Source organism: Palaemon carinicauda, chromosome 19 (genome assembly GCF_036898095.1).
Source record: "Palaemon carinicauda isolate YSFRI2023 chromosome 19, ASM3689809v2, whole genome shotgun sequence".
Classification (NCBI taxonomy): Eukaryota; Metazoa; Arthropoda; class Malacostraca; order Decapoda; family Palaemonidae; genus Palaemon; species Palaemon carinicauda.
In genome coordinates, this window is record NC_090743.1 from 38,708,018 (window position 1) to 38,732,906 (window position 24,889).

At 42.8% G+C, this 24,889-nt stretch overlaps 1 protein-coding gene across 1 annotated transcript in view; it reads left to right on the forward strand.

Moving 5' to 3' along the window:
* LOC137658579 (uncharacterized) overlaps window positions 1–19,839 on the forward strand; it is a 30,387-nt gene extending 10,548 nt beyond the window's left edge. The window contains exons 2-4 of the mRNA XM_068393483.1: window positions 792–1,333; window positions 3,686–3,885; window positions 18,283–19,839. Of these exons, the coding sequence (XP_068249584.1) occupies window positions 842–1,333; window positions 3,686–3,885; window positions 18,283–18,580 (990 nt within the window). The 5' untranslated portion in view covers window positions 792–841 and the 3' untranslated portion in view covers window positions 18,581–19,839. The remainder of the gene's footprint in view (window positions 1–791; window positions 1,334–3,685; window positions 3,886–18,282) is intronic.
* Window positions 19,840–24,889: the final 5,050 nt, after the last annotated feature.

Sequence of the window (24,889 nt, forward strand, 5' to 3'; positions counted from 1 at the left end):
GTAAACCATAACCTCCTTCCAACTTTGTTGGCGGAGGTGAAAATACACTGCGATTGTTATTATTTGTTCCACTATGCAATCTAATTTTTTCTTGCTAAGAATTTGTTTACTGTATAGTATGTATACTTCATTGAACAAAGAGGCCTATGCCTAACCATTGCGAGGTTCAAAATGATGGGTTTTTACTCCAAAGTAATAAGCAGCATTCATAGGAAAGTAGACATAATAAAAACCCTCATAATCGAGACCTATATATGTTAGGATTTTGCTAGCAAGCAAAATTACTTACTGTCAGTTTTGCACTGTAAGGGAAGCTATCTACAAGTTAGATAGACTGCATGATACAATAGCTAAACTGTATATCTTAATATATTCAACAAAGCCTACTCTTTTATACTTAAAATCATTAATTTTTAATTTGCCCTCATTACAGCTTAATTATTGACCTATTAAAGACTTCATATTTACTTTCTGAATGCATATTGTTATTAGTTATGAACGTGATTTCAATTTTTTTTTTATTACAGGTTGCCTTTACATATTTTTATTGGTTATCTGGTGCAGTGTATAAAAATTTTCATTATCCATAAATTGAACAGGATAAAATTGAGCTTTATTACAATTCTTTGTTCCATAACTTATTGAACTCTTAGTTTACTTCCAGATGTCAGTCATGTAGACCTTTTATGGTTCCCCTGATGTATGTACGTGTCATTAATACAGTAGGTTCTCCATGCGACAGATATTGATGCTTTCCTCATCTAGATTCCTTATACTGTGTTTCTTTACAGGGATCATCTTTTTGCACGAATGTGACATAGGCACGCGTAAATCATTTACAATGTTTTCACAAAGAAGCGCTTTATCAGAATACACTATAGCACAAGAAAATGTTGCATCATACCAAGAACTGTGTAAGGAACTTTCCAAAAGTACAAGTGTATTCCTTTATAAACCTCCTTCATTAAATGTAACGAATTCGCAGGAAGCAAAGCGAAAGCAGAGTGACCCAGAAATAGGTGCGGTGCAGGACGTGAAATCATCCACAAAAAACAAAAAGCCTGCTCTAGGCAAAAATCTACATATGAGAAATAAATCGTCTGAAAGCTCCGACCTCACTGACATTAAAACTTTACAGAAACATTTTATAAGTTCACTCGGGAATGTGAGTGCTCTTGATGTTAAGCTGTTTAAGAATGTGAAACCTTCCCAAGTGTGTGCTAGTGATTCCTCTGTAATAAGTGATGAGATTATAATTCAAGCTTGCAAGAAAAGGGAAAAAGTAGATGATGATGTAGCTTCTGTTATTGGTAACCTCCTTCTGTTACCAAAGGTATGTTTTCCACATTTTCATCATTATTTTCATTAGTTATTATCATGATAATTATCATTATTAATAACCAACATTTCCACATAACGATAAGGCTGTAGTAAGAAATTTCTTTTGTTAAAAAACTATAGTAACTGGTTAAAACTATTTCAATCATTTTAAAATTTGAAGTTGTATAATGGTGTTATTCAGGTTGCACCCCCTTCTGGGAGTTATGATACCCCCCCCCCCCTTTGAAAAAAAAATCATGAATATTCATGTAGATGAAGCATTGTATCTTTAGAAGTTAAAACTCAGGGCAAATACTTTTTTTGTTGAAGAGATTAACATGAGTCTTGTCAGAAAATTATTGCTAAGTCAGAACGGAGTTTATTTCACTATAAAAACAAATTTTGGTCTCCCAGAAATCTCAATTTGCTCTGTAGCTAATCTATTATTATAGGATTGTGTACTTGATGTTAGCTAAAGTTATGTTATGTGTGTGTGTATTAACTTCTGTATATTCTTGTAGTAGATAACATAAATCTAATAATTATTCCATTTACTCAACAGTACTTTGATATGGTCCATTTAGGTTCACTATTCTTCAAGGTTGGCCATTTGTTTACTATGGTTATTACCTATGTCAATGAAGTTGGAAGGAGGTTATGTTTTACTCCCTGTTTGTATGTTTGTGAACAGCTTCCATGCCACAAATTTAATTGTAGAGTAATGAATCCTTCAGGGATTAACTGTTATGTAAAAAAATGGGAATTATTATATTTTGGAAAGTTAAGGTCATGGTCAAGCAAAATGCCCAATTCACGTAATCAGCTATAAGTTCGGACATTGTTGTCACAGAGACTTCAAACTTGGTTCATATTTGAGTATGTGATAATCCACGGCAATTAATACATGTTAAGGTCAAAGGTCAAGGTCGAGAAATAAGCTGCCTCGTTGTAGGTCTGTGCTCTACTGATTTCCCTCTATTGGTGCTGTAATAGACATCCATAAACTAGTACAACCTAATCTTTTATGGGAATTTCTGTTTTATACAGTCGTGATGAAGTCTGCTTTGGTTGCTTCATTTACATCCTCATTCACCGAGTTACTCATCAGGAGAGATCCAGCAGTTCATAAAGGGTTTATTTTTGTATACAAGACCTTTTATATTAACTGATTTTAGTAATATCACCAAATGCCTTTAGGAAATTTTTTCACATATATAGTAATGTATTATACTTCATTGCAATATATTAGGGCTCTTTGAGAGGGATTGAGCTTTCATTAAAAAATGTGTAATCGATCACTTGATAAATCTTAATTGCTCATCACAATAAAAACACTTCTTCACTCAAGGGGCTAACTACTGTACTGTAATTGTACAGTAGCTACTTTCCACTTGGTAAGGGTAGAAGAGACTCTTTAGCTGTGGTAAGCAGCTCTTCTAGGAGAAGGACACTCCAAAATCAAACCCTTGTTCTCTAGTCTTGGGTAGTGCCATAGCCTCTGTACCATGGTCTTCCACTGTCTTGGGCTCGAGTTCTCTTGCTTGATGTTGATACTATTCTTAAAATATGTTATTTTAATTGCTCATTGCTTCTCATAGTTTGTTTATTTCCTTTTGTCACTGGGTTATTTTTCCCTGTTAGAGCCCTTTGGCTTATAGCATCCTGCTTTTCCAAGTATGGTTATAGTTTAGCTGGTAATAATATTAATACATACAGCATTTACCCCTCAATGGGTTCATGGAATCTTTTTATTGTTATAGAATAGTTTAACCAGGTCACTTGGCTAGATATTTTGTAATTACGTGACAGCCATAATACTTTGGTTACTCCTCCACAAAATATAAACCGGTAAATATAAGTTCAATTTAGAACTTGCTCCTCGAAACAGTACTCGTAATTTTGATTTGTGTGAGCAAGAAAAATCATGGAGCTGTATCCTCATTCAAAGGGTCGGATTTTTCTTCAACATTTGTTTGTTCTAAGTTTTATAACTATATACAGTATTTTAGTAAGATGAAGAATTTGTAGCCTTGTTTTTGTCTAACTTAAGCTTACCTAATTAAGGGCTCAGTAAGGTAGCTTCATTATCGTTTATCCCTTAACTTCTCTCCAAGTTATTACTTCCCTTGTGTTTAGAAGTGGTGGTCCACTGCTAGCGTGGGACTTTCCCTGTTTGAGCTGTGCTGAAGTGGCTTACAGATTTTAACCTTTAACTTACTTTTGTCCTATACAGTTATGAGTGGTCTTACAGAAATCATTGGTTTTTATGCTAAAATATACTGAATTATTTTGACTATTGGGTAGTGTGCAAAATTTTCTCTTACAGCTGCACTTCACACCTTGTTAAGATTTCATTTAATTACAGATGTTTCACCTCTCCAGTAAACTACCCCCATCATCCTGTGATGCTCTATGTGAATACGTACGTCGCCATCCAAAGATTTCTGTGACCAGCTTCTTAGCACCTTTCCTACAACTTTGTCCAGAAACTAAAGAGCAACATACAGAATTATTTATTCAATTAACAGAGCACGTTGAATCAGCATCATCTACACAATTACTTCAGTAAGTTTATATTATTTTCCAATGATAATTGTTTTAAAGAAAACTTTTGCTACTGTACTTTTTATCCCAAGATTTAGAGTGCTGCAGTTTAAAATTGTTTGCTATACTACATATTCACTTGTACCATACCATAATCAATCACTTTTTTTTCTAAATTCAACATTCAAATCAGAGAAGGGCATTTTTTGCTACTACACATATTCTTACAAAAATTTAGTAGCTATTTGGAAATGGTACATAAGAGTATCCTTATTTAAGACTTACCTGGTAGTTATATATATATAGCTTACGTCCCTGACGTCACGGCAGAAAATTCAAAACTCGCACCAATCGCCGATTGGATAGCCAGGTGTACCACCTGTGCGCCCCTAGCGAGGTACCTTGAAACCATTCCATGAATCCTCATATCTTCCCTGCCGCCGCTAGCGGCAACATCGTTGGATATTCTCCTCGATAATTACCTGATATTATTGCTGTCTCTTTGGTTATGTACAATAATTTGGTTTTGACTCTCGCTTGTTTGGATTTGCTATTGGATACTCTTGATTTATGTTTGGATTTTGATATTTTGAACCTTGCTTGTTGATTTCTACAAATTTTTCAAAATGGCCACCCCCCCCCCCCCCCCCTTAACTTTTAGAGTGGGTGTAAGACCCGTTTGGCTAAGGCCTCAATTGATCCACATTCGCTCTGTGTTAAATGCAGAGGTAAAGTATGTGAGTTGGATAATAGGTGTGACGAATGCATTCTATTATCTGAGCATGAGTGGCTAGAGTTTGATCGCTATACAGTGATGCCTCAGGATACGAAATTAATCCGTTCAGGATGCGGTTTCGTATCCTGATATTTTCGTATCCTGAGTCGCGTTTTACATGTAAATAGCCTAATCCGTTCCAAGCCTTATAAAAAGTCACCTTTTCTTTCATAAACACGCTAAACTGTAGTAATAAACATGCATTGCAGCCATTTCTATCATTCAATAATTAACACAACCGTTAAAAACAGCCTAATCCATTCCAGAAACCACTATGAGATTATTCAATAATGTAGTTATAGCCAAGTTATCCCCCCCAAGCCCAAAGAAAACGGTCCGTTTTCTTTACTACGGTACGTACTGTATAAAAGTTACGGTACTGTATGTACGTAAAGCATTTAGATCAGTGAAGGTGTATTGTTACTGTATCTGTACGTACACCTAAATTAATGATTGATACTGTACCTGTACACTCTGAAAAAAAGGTTACAGTTAATTAGTGTAACAAAAAAGTTGAAACTTACCTTTTGATTGAGACGATGTCCGATAGCGAAGTCGCGGCAGAGGAGGATGGCATAAGGCAGAAAACGTAACAAGTGACAGACTACGTACAGTAATTTACACACTTAACACATTAACACTTAAACTTTACGAAATAAAAAAATGGCAGAAATAATTAACACTTAACATTACGTATGGAAAACTATAAAATGAAAGAAAAAATTACTTTAACACTTAACGGTAACATAAAACTTAAAATTGAATTTTTTTTTTTTGCTTTTTTATAACTTTACGTTTTTCTTATTTTCTAAATCTCTTCGGGTACTTCTTCATCACTTTCTTTTTTCTGTTTCTTTTCTTTACTTTCACCTTCTACTTCTTCATCTCTTTCTTTTTTCTGTTTCTTTTCTTTACTTTCACCTTCGTCTTGGCCTACTAATACCGCTGGCCTCTTTAATAAGAAACTATCCATTGAAGCTTGTTTCTGCCTACTTTTCAACACATTTCTAAAATGCGTTAGGCAAACGTCATTGCAGTGTTGAAGCGCACGGTTGGTATAAACTTTTTCTGGATGTTCCTTTTCGACGTAGTCTGCCATTTTATGGAAACATGCAAGAATTTCCTTAATGTCTGCCGTTTTCAAAGGTGCAACATCCTCCTCATCACCGCTAGAGAACTGCTCTTGAACATCACTCACTTGCATCGTCTCCAACTCCTTCAAGTCGTCCGTCGTCAACTCCTCGTGGTGCTCCTCGATAAGTTCATCGATATCTTCCGCGCTAACTTCCAGCCCCATGGACGTACCAAGATGTACGATGTCAGCCACCTCAGACTGCTGAATTGTTTCAGGATCGTCAACGATCTCGGCTTCTCCTCCAGGCTTCCCGAACCCCTCGAAGTCTCGTGCAGAGACAGCATCAAGCCACAGCTTCCTCCAAGATGAGTTTAGGGTACGCCTCGAAACTTCCTGCCAAGCGAGATCGATGAGTTTGAGGCATATCACGATGTTGAAGTGATCTTTCCAAAATTCACGCAGAGTGAGGTTTGTACTCTCTGTGACTTGGAAACATCTCTTGAAGAGATGCTTCGTGTACAATTTTTTAAAATTAGAAATAACTTGCTGGTCCATGGGCTGGAGGAGAGGGGTGGTGTTAGGCGGTAGATACAGGACCTTTATGAAGGAATACTCGGCCAGAAGATATTCCTCGAGGCCAGGAGGGTGAGCTGGAGCATTGTCCAACACCAGCAGACATTTCATAGGGAGGCGCTTTTCTTCCAAATATTTTCGGACAGTCGGACCGAAGCAGACATTCACCCAATCAATGAACAATTGCCTCGTTACCCAGGCTTTTGCATTCGCCTTCCACATCACGGGAAGGTTCTCCTTAATGACTGTGGGCTTTGAAGGCTCGGGGATTTTCTGAATGTCGTCCGTCGTCAACTCCTCGTGGTGCTCCTCGATAAGTTCATCGATATCTTCCGCGCTAACTTCCAGCCCCATGGACGTACCAAGATGTACGATGTCAGCCACCTCAGACTGCTGAATTGGTTCAGGATCGTCAACGATCTCGGCTTCTCCTCCAGGCTTCCCGAACCCCTCGAAGTCTCGTGCAGAGACAGCATCAAGCCACAGCTTCCTCCAAGATGAGTTTAGGGTACGCCTCGAAACTTCCTGCCAAGCGAGATCGATGAGTTTGAGGCATATCACGATGTTGAAGTGATCTTTCCAAAATTCACGCAGAGTGAGGTTTGTACTCTCTGTGACTTGGAAACATCTCTTGAAGAGATGCTTCGTGTACAATTTTTTAAAATTAGAAATAACTTGCTGGTCCATGGGCTGGAGGAGAGGGGTGGTGTTAGGCGGTAGATACAGGACCTTTATGAAGGAATACTCGGCCAGAAGATATTCCTCGAGGCCAGGAGGGTGAGCTGGAGCATTGTCCAACACCAGCAGACATTTCGTAGGGAGGCGCTTTTCTTCCAAATATTTTCGGACAGTCGGACCGAAGCAGACATTCACCCAATCAATGAACAATTGCCTCGTTACCCAGGCTTTTGCATTCGCCTTCCACATCACGGGAAGGTTCTCCTTAATGACTTTGTGGGCTTTGAAGGCTCGGGGATTTTCTGAATGGTACACCAGCAGGGGCTTTATCTTGCAGTCCCCACTGGCGTTTGCACAAAAAGCAAGGGTAAGCCTGTCCTTCATAGGCTTATGTCCGGGTAGCCTCTTCTCCTCCGCCGTGATGAATGTACGACGAGGCATTTTCTTCCAGAAAAGCCCAGTTTCATCGCAATTGAAAACTTGCTGCGAACTGTAGCCTTCCTGCAGAGTCAACTCCTCGAACGTTTTAACAAAGGCTTCGGCAGCCTTCGTGTCCGAGCTGGCTGCCTCCCCATGCCGTACCACTGAATGGATGCCAGTCCTTTTCTTGAACTTCTCGAACCACCCACGAGAAGCCTTAAACTCTGGGGGTTCCTGCTGGGATGTTCCTACTCCTGCTCCTTCTTCGGCCTGAGCACGCACGAGATCACCGAAAATGGCGGAGGCCTTCTGGCAAATTGTAGTCTCAGTGATGGTGTCTCCTGAGATCTCTTTGTCCTTGATCCACACAAGAAGCAGCCTCTCCATCTCGTCATGCACGTGCGTTCTCTTGTTGGAGAAAATAGTGACGCCCTTAGAAGGTGTTGCTGCTTTGATGGCCGCCTTCTGCTTCAGGATGGTGCCTATCGTAGACGGATTCCGGCCATACTCCTTGGCGATCGCACTTAAACGCATGCCAGACTCGTACTTTTTAATGATTTCAAGTTTCGTCTCCATCGAGAGCATCGTCTTCTTCTTCTTTCCTTCGGCAACATTCTTGGGACCCATGGCTACAGTAATACGTAATATAATACACTACGTAACGTTATATACAGTCTATGTATAGTAAACACTAATACAGTACAGTGCACAGTAACGAAAGTTTATTAACGATAACACGTGGCGTACGAATGTACTGTATATTAACACAAAGTCAAACAAGCGAAAGCACACAACACAATGTCTGTTAACGATACCGCGGTCGGAACGAAAAGAGAGAGAGAGAGATGAACGCCCGTGTGTAGGCAAGCTGGGATAGTTGCCGACCAATAGGAAAGCAGGATCTTATGGCGTCAGCTAGCGTCTGAGTAGGGAGATAACCAATGGGTGAGCGGGAGGCTGTAAGTGAGTCTACCCAAGTTCAAAGTCTGGCGGCGCGCGCTTTTTAAAATTACTCTCGGCGAAGAGTTGGGATCTCGTAAGGTTTTCGTATCCTGAAATTTTATCCGTATCCTGGGGCATAAAAATCTTCGAATCACTTTTCGCATCCTGAATTTTTCGTAAGCAGAAACTTTCGTATCCAGAGGTATCACTGTACGTGTAAATTAGAAAGAGATAAGTTGAGGCGTAGTTCTTCTCGCTCTTCCAGAGACTTTTCCTCTTCCCATATCACCGAACCTATTCCTTCCCCTGTAGTGGTAGTTTCTGATCCCACTACAGTTACTGCTAATGAGCCTACGATTAAAGATATTATGTTGGCTATTCAAGCGTTGGGCGCGAAGGTTGAATCTATCGCTGCGGACAGGACGCAATTAATGTCCGAAGTGAAACAACTAAAATGACAGTACTAGAAGTGCAGTGAACGTTTTTAGTGCAGTGGAGGGTGCGCCTGCTCGGGGTTGTCGTTCTCCTAGTCTTAGACCTCTTCCAAGCTCCCCAATCCCTGGGAGAAGGAATGTCGAACGAGGAAAGGAAACGAGAGGCTTTACCTCCCGAGCAGATGTCCCCTTGAGCGTTCCTGTTGACGTTTCCCAGGACGTTCACCCTCACCATAGGAAAGGTGAGGTTAAGGTGTTTTCTTCATCCTCAGATGACGCGGTTATTAAAAGAGGCTGGCGTCAAGCGTCCAGACCTCTTAAGAGGAAATTGGATAATGTCAACCAGCGTCCTACCAGGACACTGCAAGTTCCTGGTTGTAGCCATTGGAGCAGTCCTGAGCGTTTTCCTTCCACCGAAGAGAGCTCGCCTGCCAAACGTCCTGCTAGGACATTGGATTCTGTAAAGAATCGTCCAGTTGTTGGGCAGTTGTCTGAACCGGGCATGACCTCGGTTCATGCTCCTCCTCCACCATCAGATTGGTTATCGCCATCAAGACGCTCTGAGCATTCTGTGAGCGGCGTGGAGAGCGAACCTGTGATTGACGTAGCGTCACCTGTATCCCAAGTTGACCCGAATCTTAATATGCTGCAAGAGATGCAGCAAAGACTTTCATCATTTATGCAAAGCTACCAAGCTACAGACAGTAAAAGGGTAGCGTGTCTGGATCCTGGGCGTCAAGAAACTTCCTTTCTGGACGCCAAGCAGCGCAAGGCGGTGAGTCGTGAGACATTTGAAGACGAACGTTTGGACGTCTCCTCTGTTAAATGTCCTAAAACTGTTCCTTATAAGGAAAGTAGGAATAATCTTGAACCCGAACACAAACGTGACGCCAGATGTCAAGCAGCCAGTCGTGACAGTGAGTGTCAGGTGACCAGACGCGTCGAGCGTTCATCAGCTCGAAGCGCCGAGCGTCCTGGTAAACGTGACGTTAAACGCCCTACAGGGCGTGTTCTTGAACGTCCAGCCATTCGTGAAGTCGAGCGTCCTTCAAAGCGAGGCGCCGAACACCCTAATAAAAGTGATGGTGAATGTCCTACAGAAAGTGCTTTAGAACGTCCAGCAAGACGTGATGTCGAGTGCCCTCCAGAGCGAGGCGTCGGGCGTCCTTCTTTATGTAGCGTTGAGCATACTACAGGACGTGTTCTAGATCGTCCAGCAAAGCGTGACGTTGAGCGTCCTACTAGTCGTGACGTCGAGCGTCCTATTAGTCGTGACGTCGAGTGTCCTACGATTCAGGACGTCGAACGTCCAGCGATGCGGGAGGTCGAGCGTCCTCCAGGAGTGACGGCGAGCAGTGAACAGCCAGGCAGGACATCAAGCGTCAAGCGATACGCGGCGGCGAGCGCCAAGCAAGACGCGATGTTGAGCGTGACACTGAGCGTCGAGCTTCCTTACATGAAAGTCAAGAAAGGTCTTATGACTTTCAGGATGCGAGCACCAGACTTCAGGATGATCTTGATCTAATCAAGAGGCGAGATCAAGAACTCTTTAGCTCTGATCGCGTGGATCGCGAGCGTTTCACAGAGCGTCAAGGGACTTTGTCAGAGGAAGAAGTTGATGATCACCTTTCTCCTGTCGAACTTTTTGAAGAGTTATCAGAAGGAGAAGACTCTAAGTCCTTTCGTCCTTCAGTGGACTTGAAGAAACTCATGAAAGTCTTCAACGATGAGTTCCCAGAGTCTTTTGTTCCCGTTGCTCCACGTTCACCTCCATCTGAATTCACGCTTGGGAAAACGGCGAAGAAGTCTCTGTTTACCAGAATGGTTCTGTCCCGATCGTCAAAAAGAGCTCTTAAGATTATGTAGCGTTGAGCGTACTACAGGACGTGTTCTAGATAGTCCAGCAAAACGTGACGTTGAGCGTCCTGCTAGTCATGACGTTGAGCGTCCTATTAGACGTGACGTCGAGCGTCCTACGATTCAGGAAGTCGAACGTCCAGCGAGGCGGGAGGTCGAGTGTCCTCCAGGACGCGACGGCGAGCGGCGAGAAGCCAGGCAGGACGTCAAGCGATACGCGGCAGCGAGCGCCAAGCAGGATGCGATGTCGAGCGTGACACTGAGCATCGAGCTTCCTTATATGAAAGTCTAGAAAGGACTTATGACTTTCAGGATACGAGCATCGGACTTCAGGATGATCTTAATCTAATCAAGAGGCGAGATCAAGAACTCTTTAGCTCTGATCGCGTGGATCGCGAGCGTTTCACAATGTCAAGGGACTTTGTCAGAGGAAGAAGTTGGTGATCACCTTTCTCCTGTTAAACTTTTTGAAGAGTTATCAGAAGGAGAAGACTCTTAAGTCCTTTCGTCCTTCAGTGGACTTGAAGAAACTCATGAAAATCTTCAACGATGAGTTCCCAGAGTCTTTTGTTCCCGTTGCTCCACGTTCACCTCCATCTGAATTCACGCTTGGGAAAACGGCGAAGAAGTCTCTGTTTACCAGAATGGTTCTGTCCCGATCGTCAAAAAGAGCTCTTAAGATTATGTAGCGTTGAGCGTACTACAGGACGTGTTCTAGATCGTCCAGCAAAACGTGACGTTGAGCGTCCTGCTAGTCGTGACGTTGAGCGTCCTATTAGTCGTGACGTCGAGCGTCCTACGATTCAGGACGTTGAACGTCCAGCGAGGCGGGAGGTCGAGTGTCCTCCAGGACGCGACGGCGAGCGGCGAGCAGCCAGACAGGACGTCAAGCGTCAAGCGATACGCGGCAGCGAGCGCCAAGCAGAATGCAATGTCGAGCGTGACACTGAGCGTCGAGCTTCCTTATATGAAAGTCAAGAAAGGACTTATGACTTTCAGGATGCGAGCATCGGACTTCAGGATGATCTTAATCTAATCAAGAGGCGAGATCAAGAACTCTTTAGCTCTGATCGCGAGCGTTTCACAGAGCGTCAAGGGACTTTGTCAGAGGAAGAAGTTGATGATCACCTTTCTCCTGTTGAACTTTTGGAAGAGTTATCAGAAGGAGAAGACTCTAAGTCCTTTCGTCCTTCAGTGGACTTGAAGAAACTCATGAAAGTCTTCAACGATGAGTTCCCAGAGTCTTTTGTTCCCGTTGCTCCACGTTCCCCTCCATCTGAATTCACGCTTGGGAAAACGGCGAAGAAGTCTCTGTTTACCAGAATGGTTCTGTCCCGATCGTCAAAAAGAGCTCTTAAGATGATGGGGCACTGGATGGAGTCCAAGAAGGACCAAGGGAAAGCAGCCTTCGTGTTCCCTCCAACTAGATTAGCATCTAGATCCAGTATATGGTATGATACGGGAGAAGTTCTCGGCTTGGGAGTTCCGGCCTCTGCCCAGGGAGATTTCTCAAGTCTAGTAGATGCTCCCCGTCAATCGGCCATGAGGAAGACCAAGATTCTCTGGTCTACTTCAGATTTAGACCATCTGCTCAAAGGTGTTTTTAGAGTCTTCGAGGTTTTTAATTTCCTCGATTGGACTCTGGGAGCCTTGTTCAAGAAGGTTGCTGCTCTTAAAGAAGGTGACTCTTCTAATTTAATCCATATGTCCTGTATGGATAAGTCATTACGAGACGGATCGAATGAGTTGGCAGCGATTTTCACAGCAGGCATACTTGAGAAGAGGGCCCAGATGTGTTCGTTTCTATCTCTAGGGGTTACTCCCTTTCAGAAGTCGGAATTGCTTTATGCTCCGCTGTCTTCCTCTCTGTTTCCGCAAGATCTCATTAGAGAGATTTCTTCAGCATTGACTCAGAAAACCACCCAAGATCTAGTATCAAAGACAGCAAGAAAGGTCTTACCATCTTCCTTCTCTAGCTGCAAGCCTAAAGATGAGACACCTTTCCCGAAGTTTTCTCAGGCCTTTCGAGGAAAGACTTCCATCAGGGGTAGCTCTAGGGCCGATGGAAGGAAAGCAAAGAGGAAAGGTATTAGGACAGTGCGAAGCAGAATCTGACTCCTTTCGCCTTCAGGCAGTAGGAGCCAGACTACACAACTTCTGGTAGGCGTGGGAGATGAGGGGAGCAGACCTTTGGTCAGTTCAACTTCTAAAGGAGGGTTACAAGATCCCTTTTATAGGGAAACCTCCTTTGGTTTTAACCACAGTAGATCTCTCTCCCAGGTACAGAGAGGAGTCAAAGAGGCAAACTTTACAACTTCAAGTGTCTCTCTTGTTGGAGAAGGGGGCCATAGAGAGGGTGCAGGACTTGCAGTCACCAGGTTTTACAACCGCCTGTTCCTGGTTCACAAGAATTCGGGGGGATGGCGTCCAGTCCTGGACATGAGTGTTCTCAACACTTTCGTCCAAAAGACGAAGTTCTCGATGGAGACTTCGAAGTCAGTTCTTGCAGCAGTAAGAAAGGGTGACTGGATGGTCTCATTCGACCTCCAGGACACTTATTTTCACGTTCCCATTCATCCGAGCTTCAAGAATTATCTGAGGGTATTGAAGGGGGAAGTTTTTCAGTTTCGGGCCCTGTGTTTCGGCCTCAACACCGCCCCTCAAATTTTTACGAAAGTTATGCTCAATGTAGCAAGGATTCTCCACTCAAGAGGCATCAGAGCCTCCCTGTACCTAGACGATTGGCTTCTCAGAGCTCGCTCTTACGATCACTGCCTGAAGGATCTTCAGATAACATTGAATTTGACTTAAGAATTGGGTCTTCTTGTCCACAAGGACAAATCTCATCTGACGCCATCACAAGAGATACTCTATTTGGGGATGGTGATTCGGAGTCGAGTTTTTCGGGCTTTTCCGTCTCCCTTAAGAACGGAACAAGCCATCTTGAAAGTGCAATCGTTTCTAAAAGAGCAGAAGTGTTCTGCGAGGAAGTGAATGAGCCTGTTGGGAACCCTCTCCTCATTGGAACAATTTGTCCCTCTAGGAAGACTGAATCTTCGACCTCTACAATTCCACCTCAATTATCACTGGAATGGGAAGAAGGATTTAGAGACAATGTGTATCCCAGTCACGGAGTCCATAAGAAGTTGCCTTCAGTGGTGGAACGATCTAGTCAAGTTTCAAGAAGGTTACCCCTTAGAACAGAAGAACCCAGACCTTGTGTTGTGTTCCGACGCCTCGGACTCGGGGTGGGGAGCAACACTGGGCAAGTTGGAAGTTTTGGGGTTGTGGACAGAGGTTCAAAAGAACTCCCACATAACCCAAAAGGAATTATTAGCAGTCCTGTTGGCCCTAAGAAGCTTCGAAGGGTCAGTTCTGAACAAGGTGGTGCTGGTCAATGCCGACAACACCACAACATTGGCTTACATTGCCAAGCAAGGGGAACCCACTCGATTTCCCTTTACGAGACGGCGAGGAATCTCCTCATCTGGGCAAAGGAGAGAAATGTAGTTCTAATTACAAGGTTCATCCAAGGGGAGAAGAACATGATGGCAGACAGCCTCAGCAGGAGAGGTCAAGTCCTACCCACAGAGTGGACACTCCATCTAGAAGTTTGCAAGTCTGTGGCAACTTTGGGGTCGCCCTTGCATAGACCTTTTCGCGACCTCAAAGACAAAGAGGTTAGAGACGTATTGCTTCCCAGTGCCAGATCTTTAGGCAGTACACACGGACGCGTTCCTGCTAGATTGGTCCAATCTAGACGTATAAGTTTTTCCACCTCTCAAGATCCTTTACAAGGTGTTACAAAAGTTTGTGTCAAGCGAAGGGACCAGAATGACTCTAGTAGCCCCCTTTTGGCCCTCAAGAGAATGGTTCACAGAGGTACTGGACACTCCAAGAAGCCTTCCATTAAGAGTAGATTTACTCAAACAACCCCACTTGGAAAGGCACCATCAAAGTCTCCAAAATCTTCAGGTAACTACCTTCAGACTATCGAAAAACTCACAAGAGCTAGAGGCTTTTCGAAGGAGGCAGCTAGAGCTATTGCAAGAGCAAGATCTTCGACCATCAGGGTCTATCAATCCAAGTGGGAGGTTTTTAGAGAATGGTGCAGAGTCAACTCTGTTTCCTCATCCAGTACCTCTGTAACTCAGATTGCCAACTTCCTTTTATTCCTGCGAAGGAAGGGCAATTTTTCTTCATCCACCATCAATGGATACAGGAATATGTTGGCAACTGTATTCAGGCACAGAGACTTGGCCCTTTCCAATAATAAGGACATACAGGAACTTCTTAAATCTTTTGATACATCCAAGCAACGTTACCAGAATTCACCAGCTTGGAATCTGGATATAGTCCTGAAGTTCCTTATGAGTAACAGGTTTGAGCCCTTGCACTCTACGTCTCTTAAGGACCTCACGATGAAAACCCTTTTCTTGGTTAGTCTGGCAACAGCCAAGAGAGTTAGTGAAATACATGCGTTTGGTAAAAACGTGGGTTTTCGAGATAACAAAGCTGTCTGCTCTTTGCAGTTGGGCTTTCTCGCCAAGAATGAATGCCCTTCTCAACCTTGGCCTAAGGCTTTTGAGATTCCGAATCTTTTGGATGTGGTTGGCGAAGAGTTAGAGTCCTATGCCCAGTAAGAGCCCTAAAGTTCTACCTGGACAGAACGAAAGAGCTGCGAGGCAAGTCGGAAGCCCTGTGGTGCTCGGTCAAGAAGCCCTCCTTGCAGATGTCAAAGAATGCCCTGTCATTTTTCATCAGACTTTTAATAAGAGAGGCTCATGCACATTGCAGTGAGACAGACTTTAGACTTTTAAAGGTCAAGGCTCACGAAGTTAGAGTTGTAGCAACCTCAGTGGCCTTCAAACAAAATAGATCGTTGCAGAGTATTATGGACACAACCCTTTTGGAGGAGAAAATCTGTGTTTGCTTCACACTATTTGAAAAGTGTCCAAACTCTTCATGAGGACTGTTACACTTTGGGACCGTTCGCAGCAGCGAGTGCAGTAGTGGGAGAAGGATCCACCACTACATTCCCATAATCCTAATACCTTTTATTCTCTTGGAACTTTTAATTTGGTTTTTATGGTTGTCTTGTGGAGATTGTGACAGTCTTCCGCAATCATTGATTTGGTCAGGTGGTCAATTTTGTTCCTTGAGAGCGCCCGGAACTGGGTATTAGAGGAGGCTCTGTCACATAGAGGTTTTTACACCGGTTTGACAGCTCCTTGAGATCTTCAGCCCCCTGAGAGGATCGCTGGATCTCATAAGGAAAGCGGACATAATGGCAGAGAATCATTGAAGTCAGCTTCCTTATCAAGTACGAACCCTAAAGCTTGTTTTATATTAACTCTTAAGCAGAATTCCAACTATATTGGCTGTCTCTAACCCTCCACCAAAGGTGTTAATTAGTTATATATATAACTACCAGGTAAGTCTTATGTTTAAAAATGTTATTTTCATTATAAAATAAATTTTTGAACATACTCACCTGGTAGTTATATATAATTAAATTCCCATTCCTGATCTAGATATTAATCTCTGGCACCGTCGTTCAATTAGTTCATTATGCATGTTGCATAAGATTTTTCATAACTCTGACCATCCTTTACATTCAGATATCCCTGGACAATTCCATCCTGTTCGTAATACTAGGCAGGCAGTTAATTCTAATAGTCAGGCCTTCTCCATCATGAGGCTCAATACTACGCAGTACTCTAGAAGTTTTATTCCAGATGTTACCAAGTTGTGGAATGATCTTCCTAATCGGGTAGTTGAATCAGTTGAACTTCAAAAGTTCAAAGTTGGAGCAAATGCTTTTTTGTTGACCAGGTGGACATGAGTCTTTTTATAGTTTATTTATGACATATTTGTTTTTGATGTTGTTAATAGTTTATATATGACATGTTTATTTTGACGTTGTTACTTTTTTTAGAATGATTTATTGTTAATTTGTTCTCTTCATTTATTTATTTCCTTATTTCCTTTCCTCACTGGGCTATTTTTTCCTGTTGGAGCCCCTGGGCTTATAGCATCTTGCTTTTCCAACTAGGGTTGTAGTTTGGATAGTAATAATAATAATAGAGACTAGAGGCATGGAAGATATGAGGATTCATGGAATGGTTTCAAGGTACCTCGCTAGGGGCACACAGGTGGTACACCTGGCTATCCAATCGGCGATTAGCGCGAGTTTTGAATTTTCTGCCGTGACGTCAGGGACATAAGCTATATATATAACTACCAGGTAAGTATGTTCAAAAATTTATTTTATAATGAAAATAACATATTAAAGATTATGTAGATGAAATCTTTTGGAAACATCAAGAAATCATCAAGAGTATCCTTAATTAAAGATTATGTAGATGAAATCTTTTGGAAACATCAAGAAATCATCAAGAGTATCCTTAATTAAAGATTATGTAGATGAAATCTTTTGGAAACATCAAGAAATCATCAAGAGTATCCTTAATTAAAGATTATGTAGGTGAAATCTTTTGGAAACATCAAGAAATTTTGCTACCCATAATGTGGAAAATTTTTAAATGGATGAAAGGAAATTGTTTTTAAAACAATTCAATGAGACATACAAATTGCATTTCTAGGCTTTTGTAAGATTGATCCTTTATGGTTCATTTATAAATGATGTAAAAACATTGGAGTAAGTTATATAAACCTATTCAAAACAGTTGGATAACTACAAGTGACATAAAGAAATTATTATAAAGCAAAGGGAAAGTTTATATAGCTCGGACAGAAGATAGGTGGTAAAATAACTAGGACAAGACACAGCATACCACACATGGTACACAGTTAGCTAGTACCAGCCCTACAAATAGCTAGAGCATCTTCAAAAGTTATTTCAGACAATTGCCACAAATCTGAAAATGTTATTTAGATCAAATTTAAGTGTTTAATAACATGGGTAGTAGGTTGGCCAGGGCACTAGCCACCCGTTGAGATACTACCGCCAGAGAGTTATGAGGTCCTTTGACTGGCCACACAGTACTACATTGGATCCTTCTCTCTGGTTATGGTTCATTTTCCCTTTGCCTACACATACACAGAATAGTCTGGCTTATTCTTTACATATTCACCTCTGTCCTCATGCACCTGACAACATTAAGATAACCAACCATTCGTTTTCACTCAAGGGGTTAACTACTGCACTGTAATTGTTCACTGGCCACTTTTCTTTAAATAAGGGAAGAAGAGACTCTTTAGCTATGGTAAGTAGCTCTTCTAGGAGTAGGACACTCCAAAATCAAACCATTGTTTTCTAGTCTTGGGTATTGCCATAAACTCTGTACCATGGCCTTCCACTGTCTTGGGTTAGCTCTTGCTTGACGGTACACTGGCGCACTATTTTATCTTATTTCTCTTCCTCTTGTTTTGTTAAAGTTTTTATAGATTTTATAGGAAATGTTTATTTTAATGTTACTGTTTATATAAAGGAAATATTTATTTTAATGTTACTGCTCCTAAAATATTTAATTTTTCCTCGTTTTCTTTCCTCACCTGGCTATTTTCCCTGTCCAAGCCCCAGGGCTTATACTGCTTTTCCAATTAGGGTTGTAGCCTAGCAAGTAATAATAATAATGATGAGATCACCTAGTGCTATTGTTTATTTTTTATTTTTTCATTTTCCACATTAACTTTTCCAGTGCTTTATCTTCAAGAGAAGTTGTGAGCAAAGCCGACCTAGATATTTTTCAGCATTTATGCAAGAAAGTTGATCCGCAAGCGGAGACGAATCACGCAGCAGTTCTCGCTTTCTTAGAGAAAGCCATAAAGAGTCATCATGGATTAGTGAAGTTTGGCCAGTGCCTTTTATACATTGTTAAACACATGGGTAAACATATTAGTGACGAAGAAACTCTCATGTCTGTGGCAAACAGTCACACCTCAGGGATGAAAAAAGGTATACAGATTCAGCTCAAGAAAATTTTACAGAGTAAGTGATACTGGACTTATTGTATTAATAATTTGGTCACAATAGCCTTGCTGTTTATGTTCTTTCAGAGAAATAACGAAGACAAAGTGTATTTTTCAAACATCCATATCACATTTAAGAGTAGATTTCACTTTGTTTATTGAATTATTATTTTCATATGCTAAGATCCAAAGTGTGAAAAGTTTAACTTTCATTGCTGATAACAAGACTGTAACAAACACTTGGCATACATTTGTTCTGGTAATGGAACAGTTGTTAAAAAAGCTCCTTTTAATTTTCAGAAATACATTAGTAACTGTTCAAGTTTATAATGTATATTTGTTCTTACACATGAAAAAATTATTCTTTAAATAGGAGTATGTCTTGAAGCTGCAATGGCCATTGAAGCTTTAGCCAAGAATATGGACGTAGTCATTGCTGCTCTTGCAACTGTTGGATCTATTTTTACTTCACTTGTGATTAGCGTTTTGTGATCACATTTGCTTAAAAGCAGAGGGGTATCGAAGGTATCTTGTGGAGTGTGTGACTGTAAGAAGTTCCTCCAATGAAGAGATTGTGCCCCTGATAAATTTCTTCTGGGCGTTTCTCGGTTTGCTTAGAATTTCCATTCTTCAGGAGGGAATTTCCTATAGCGGCTCAAGCGTTTGCCCTTTCTTTGGTGCCTGACAAGAGATCTTCATCGTTTGCCAGGCATGCGCAGAGTGTGAACCTTGTGGAATGCCAGTGCTCCCTCTACCCTTTCTCTTCTTAAGGAAGTTTTTTGACGAAAGGGATGGTCAAACTGCGGGCACCTTTGGAGCTAGTCAAGCAGATCTGAGTACAGAGGCCAGGAGAAGGTTGGGCATTGCACTTGTTTCCTGTCGTGATAAGAGAAATTTTCCTGTCGTGATAAGAGAAATCGTTCCTTACCCTTAGCATCTTTCTCTGTTTGGAGTTCACTGCTGACTGGTACCTTTAGGGTCTGTTAGCCTATCAGTAGACCAGTAAGGGTATTGGTCATGTTCCTCTTTGAGCTCTGGTAGATATTGTTAGTTACTTCTCAATTTGCTCCGGATTTTTTCTCTATGATACGTCATCTAAAAGTTTGGTCAGTAGGTGAGACCAGTGTGACAGTTGCTTTTTGCATCAAGTCAGCTGAATGGTCCTACCTGGACCAGACACCAACTCCTCAGACAATTGAGGGTGAAGATTTAATCCTTCCCGTTCAGCGGAAGAGGCACTAGGCTCGACTTATCATTGGGTCAGTCACCAACATTGAAGGGACTCTGTCCCTTTGGGTCAGTCACCAACATTGAAGGGACTCTGTCCCTGATAAGCAAGCCTGTGGTTACTTCCTCTATGGGATTGTCATTGTTGACGACTAGTTTTATCTCTGAAAGACTGACATGGGGAAGGTGTGCAAAATCTCCTCTTCTCCTGCTGAGCAATTCCTTTGGGTTCCATGAAGTAGAATGTGAGCCGGGTGTGAACAGTCCCTAAAGCACTGGGCATTCATGTTAATTGTGATGTCTGGTCTGAAACCTCAAGCGTGATCTGCTTAGAGAGATAGGTTACCTATGACTTAGGGTCTTGTTCCATGCTTGGCTTTAAAGGAAGCTACTACTAACAGCTTCTACATTTCATTGGCTGCTAGGAGATTATTGGAGTGGCCTTATTTGCTTCCATACAGGGTGAGGGAAGAAAAAAAAAAATACCTTCCAGTATGTTTGTGAGGCACTACCTCGCACCTCTTGTTTAAAGGACGATAGTTTGTATACATGTAGGAATTAATCACAAACTTTAAAGTGTACAAACCCGAGCCAAAGGTTAAACGTTTTGTAATGCAGTCACATAGATAGGTAGGTCCCCCAACTACGTTCATATAGATGCAATGGCCGTTTCAGCTGTAGCTGAAGACAGGAGTTGAAGGATTCAGATTTGTAAGTTACTTTAAAGATTTGCAATATTTTTATTTTAGATCTTTGTTATATTTTTTATAAAGCATACAGCATATCTTAAATGTCTTCCATATTCTTATTATTTTTACATACAGGATTATTCTTCAGCATGTCATTATGTTTTATTTCTTTTTAATTTCCACACTTTTCATGACCTTTTCCCCTTCACATTAAAGGACGGTACCGAATTTTCTTCATGTATCTTCAAGAGTTCTGTCATGATTTAGTGTTTCTGTATGAATTTTTCATGCTCAGTTCCAATCATAAACAATCCAACACCTTATATTAAGATTTTGTATATAATTGAAGGTTTTTGCTTCAAGATTTATAATATATTGTACTCTCTGGCTGGACATCCACCTAATCAGTAATTTCAGATCCAATTGTAATTTCTAAATGAATCTAATTAGCAAGATTAAAAATTTAGATTATAAGCAGTGAAACTACAGCATATATTTACCCAATGAAGGTTGTTAAAAAACGATTAACTTATCAAATTTTATTTTAAACAAGTTGTTGAGTCATATGTGTACATAATGGTAGCAATCCACACATCCAAATATATATATATACCGTATCTATAAATATTTTACATTTAATTACATCAGATAGATCTAAGGCCAAGACGGCTGTTCACCTGGAGCAAGTTCACGTGCATATAGCGCTGACTTGTCTCTGAAAAGATGAAAGATGACCAATGATTCACCAAACTATTTTTTAAAAATACAATATTTTACCCAATTTTCTTGTGATGGCCTTATGATCTAGTATAGAATTTGACAGAATTTATTAGGGAAAAGTATAAATATTAAAAAAAAAAAAACCATGATCATACTGTAAACAAAGGGAAACTACAAACTTAAGAGTTCTTTTAAACAGGAGTAAGCTCAGTTCAGCTGACCAGGCTGGAAGAAAAAGAAACCATCCTGGGTGGAAGTGTGAAGGAGATGGGGTACTAGCTGTACCTAACGTGTGTCACGATTGTACATGGTAACGACATTTTTTTTTTTTTTATACATTTTTTTTTATACATAATATCCTTTGTATCAATGCTCTCCCCTCACACTGACAGGGACGTGAATAAACATGCCTGTTGTTCTCACCGTTAATAGATAACAGAAACGGTTGTCGGTTGAACATGAAATTGCCTGTTATGTTTTTATGTCCTTGATGTATATATAAACCGATGTTCTGTCATAAGGTACTCGGTTGCTTTCAACCTGCCTTCTTAGTCACAGCCTCTCTCGGCCCGTCACATTTGTGACCCCGAAAGTCGACTTGCTCCCCCCTTCCCATTGGTACTATGGCGGACTCCACGGAAGTTGGCACCGCCCCATTGAAACTTTCTTCGTTAGCCAGCGGAGAGGCGTTTGCTTGGTTTCAGCACACAGAAGTCCAATTCCGCATCAAGGGCGTCACTCGCTCAACCACCAAAGCAGATTATGTTCTCGCGGTGATACCCGAGGACACCTTCCCGGACATATCCGACTGGCTTTGTGAACAAGGAGACACCCCAATAGCATATGACGCCCTCAAAACATACCTTCTGCAGCAGTTCTCGCCGTCGCCAGCTGCCTGTATAGCAAAGCTTTTTCAGCTCTCTCAACAACCGTTGGGTGACCAAAGGGCTTCACTCGCCCTCAGGGAAATGACCAGCATCGCTCGCCTGCAACCTGCCGCAGACAGCTCTCCTCGTGAGGTGAGCCTACTTCGTGCCCTTTGGGTACGCCGTTTACCCGAACCTATACACGCTGCCATACCCGATGTCAATAGTTTACCCATAAAGGACTTGATGTCCAAAGCCAACACCCTTATGGACAGCCACTTCACGACCTTCAAGACCACCATCAACGCCTCCACTCCTGACGAAGAGGACGCCTATTCAACGTCAACCGAAGCCGACGTGAATGCCATAGGACATACACGCCTACACCGGGACGTGCCAGAGCGGCGACAAAACCATGAATCACCCACCACTCGCTCACGCCCCAACCAACGACTTCTACAGCCACTTGCTGCCGCCCATCGGCCGCAGTTTTGCTACTGCCACTACAGAATTCAGGGCAGCCGCGAAGAAATGTGCCAAGGATTGTCAGTGGCCAAAAAACGTGGAAGTAGGCCATCGCTTGTGGCGGTGGTCTCCTGTGTTTCTAATCTTTTCTTTTTACATGATGCAGGAACGGGCATGCGATTTTTGGTAGACACCGGGTGCTTGTCGTTCTCTTTTGCCAAGGGAACTCTTCAGGACACGACGTAGTCTGTCTACGTCTGCTAATGTCCGCCTGGTAGCTGCCAACGGATCTGCAATACCCACCTATGGTTACGAGAACCTCGCATATCGTTTGGAAATGGTAAATTTAAATGGAAGCTTCTTGCTGCTGACATCACATTGCCAATCCTCGCTGCAAATTTCCTCTCTCATTTCCACCTTCTAGTCGATGTGGCCCACCGACGATTGGTCAACGCAGACTCGTACTTGTCGACACCTTTTCAACCTGCCCCCTCCAACCTCGCTCTCCACATCAGCGCACCCACGGGTGCCTACGCTCACCTCCTCACATCGTACCTGGAAATTATCAGTCCAGAACTTCGGCAAACGCCCACGGCTCCTGTCAAGCACGGTATTTATCACCATATCAAGACGACGGGACCCCCCCCGTCATTGCAAAAATTCAGACGTCTGGCACCAGATCGATTGGCAGCCACCAAACAGACGTTCACCGAAATGGAGGAAATGGGCCTTTGCCAAAAGCCCTCCAGCCCATGGTCGTCAGCCTTACACATCGTTCTGAAGTAAGACGGCTCCTTATGTCCATGCGGAGATTACAAGCGCCTGAACATGCAAACAGAACTGGATCACTACCCCTTCCAAAATATCGCCGACGTGACCTCCTACCTGCACCAAGCGAAGGTTTTCTCCACGCTCAACTTCCTGAAGGGGTATTATCAGGTGCCTATGAACCCAGAAGACACCACTCCGTTTGGTACGTACACCTTCAATTACTCCTGTTTTGGCCTTCGTAATGCTGGGGCCACTTTTCAATGTCTCATGGATGGCATCTTAGGGGACCTCCCCTTCTGTGTATGTTATGTGGACAACATACTTGTGTTCTCTTCCTCAAAAGAGGAACACTTCCGTTACCTGCGCATCGTGCTCGACCGCCTGCAACAAAACGGCCTTGTAGTCCAGTACGACAAGTGTACCTTTGGCGCCAACGAAGAGTCGTTCTTAGGGCACCGCATCACTCCTGAAGAAGTTCATCCCCTCCCTGAGAAGGTAGCAGCCGTTCAGAACTCCCCCACGCCCTCGACAGTCAAAGCTCTGCAGGAATTCTTGGGCATGATCAAATATCACTGTTTTCTGCCAGCCATTGCCGCCATTCTTGCTCCCCTCTACGCCTCCCTCAACGGCAAGCCAAAAGACCTGAAGTGGGGTCCCCTTCAACCGCTGCTGCTCTCATTTTTCCCATCTCACATGCCCCTCTCCTCTCCACTGATGCCAGCAATGTCGCTATTGGTGCAGTACTAGAACAGGTGGTCAACGCCTCGTCCCGCCCATTGACCTTCTTCAGCAGAAAACTGTCCAAGACAGAATCGGATTATTTTACCTTCGACTGCGAATTGCTGGCGGTACACTGAGCTGTCCGTCACTTTCGCCATTTCTTAGAAGGTACGCCCTTCGTCATTCGCACAGACCACATGCCTCCGGTGCACGCCTTCACTAGACAGTCTGACGCTTGGTCCGCCCGTCAACCCCGACATCTCTCCACAGTGGCTGAATACAATTGCACCCTTCAACAAGTCCCTGGGAAAATGAATCCCGTTGCCGATGCCCTGTCAAGAAACATGGCTGCCGTTCAACTGGGATTGGATCACAACGCCTTGGCTGAAGCCCAACGACAGGATCCAGAGTATCAAACATGTAGGACATCCTACATGCCCCTCGACGACTCCAACACCACCTTCCTCTGTGACGTCAGCACTGGTAGACCGCGACCTTGGATTCCTACTCCCATGCGCCGACAGGTATTTGATTTCATTCACGGCCTTTCACATCCCTCGTGCCGTTCGACTGCATAGCTGCTGAAGACGAAGTTCATTTGGCACAGCATTTCTTAGGATGCTAAGGATTGGGTCCACGCCTGTACTTCTTGCCAAACTTCCAAAGTACATCGACACACGGATTCAGATGTGGCCACCTTTCCTCAACCTCAGCGTCGTTTCGCCCACATTCACATCTACGTTGTAGGCCCGCTACCCACATCACAAGGACATAGTTACCTGTTTACCGTCATCGACCACGCCACTCGTTGGCCTGAAACCATTCCCATGGAAACTGCAATGTCTGCCTCATGTACATCTGCCTTACTCTCAGGATGG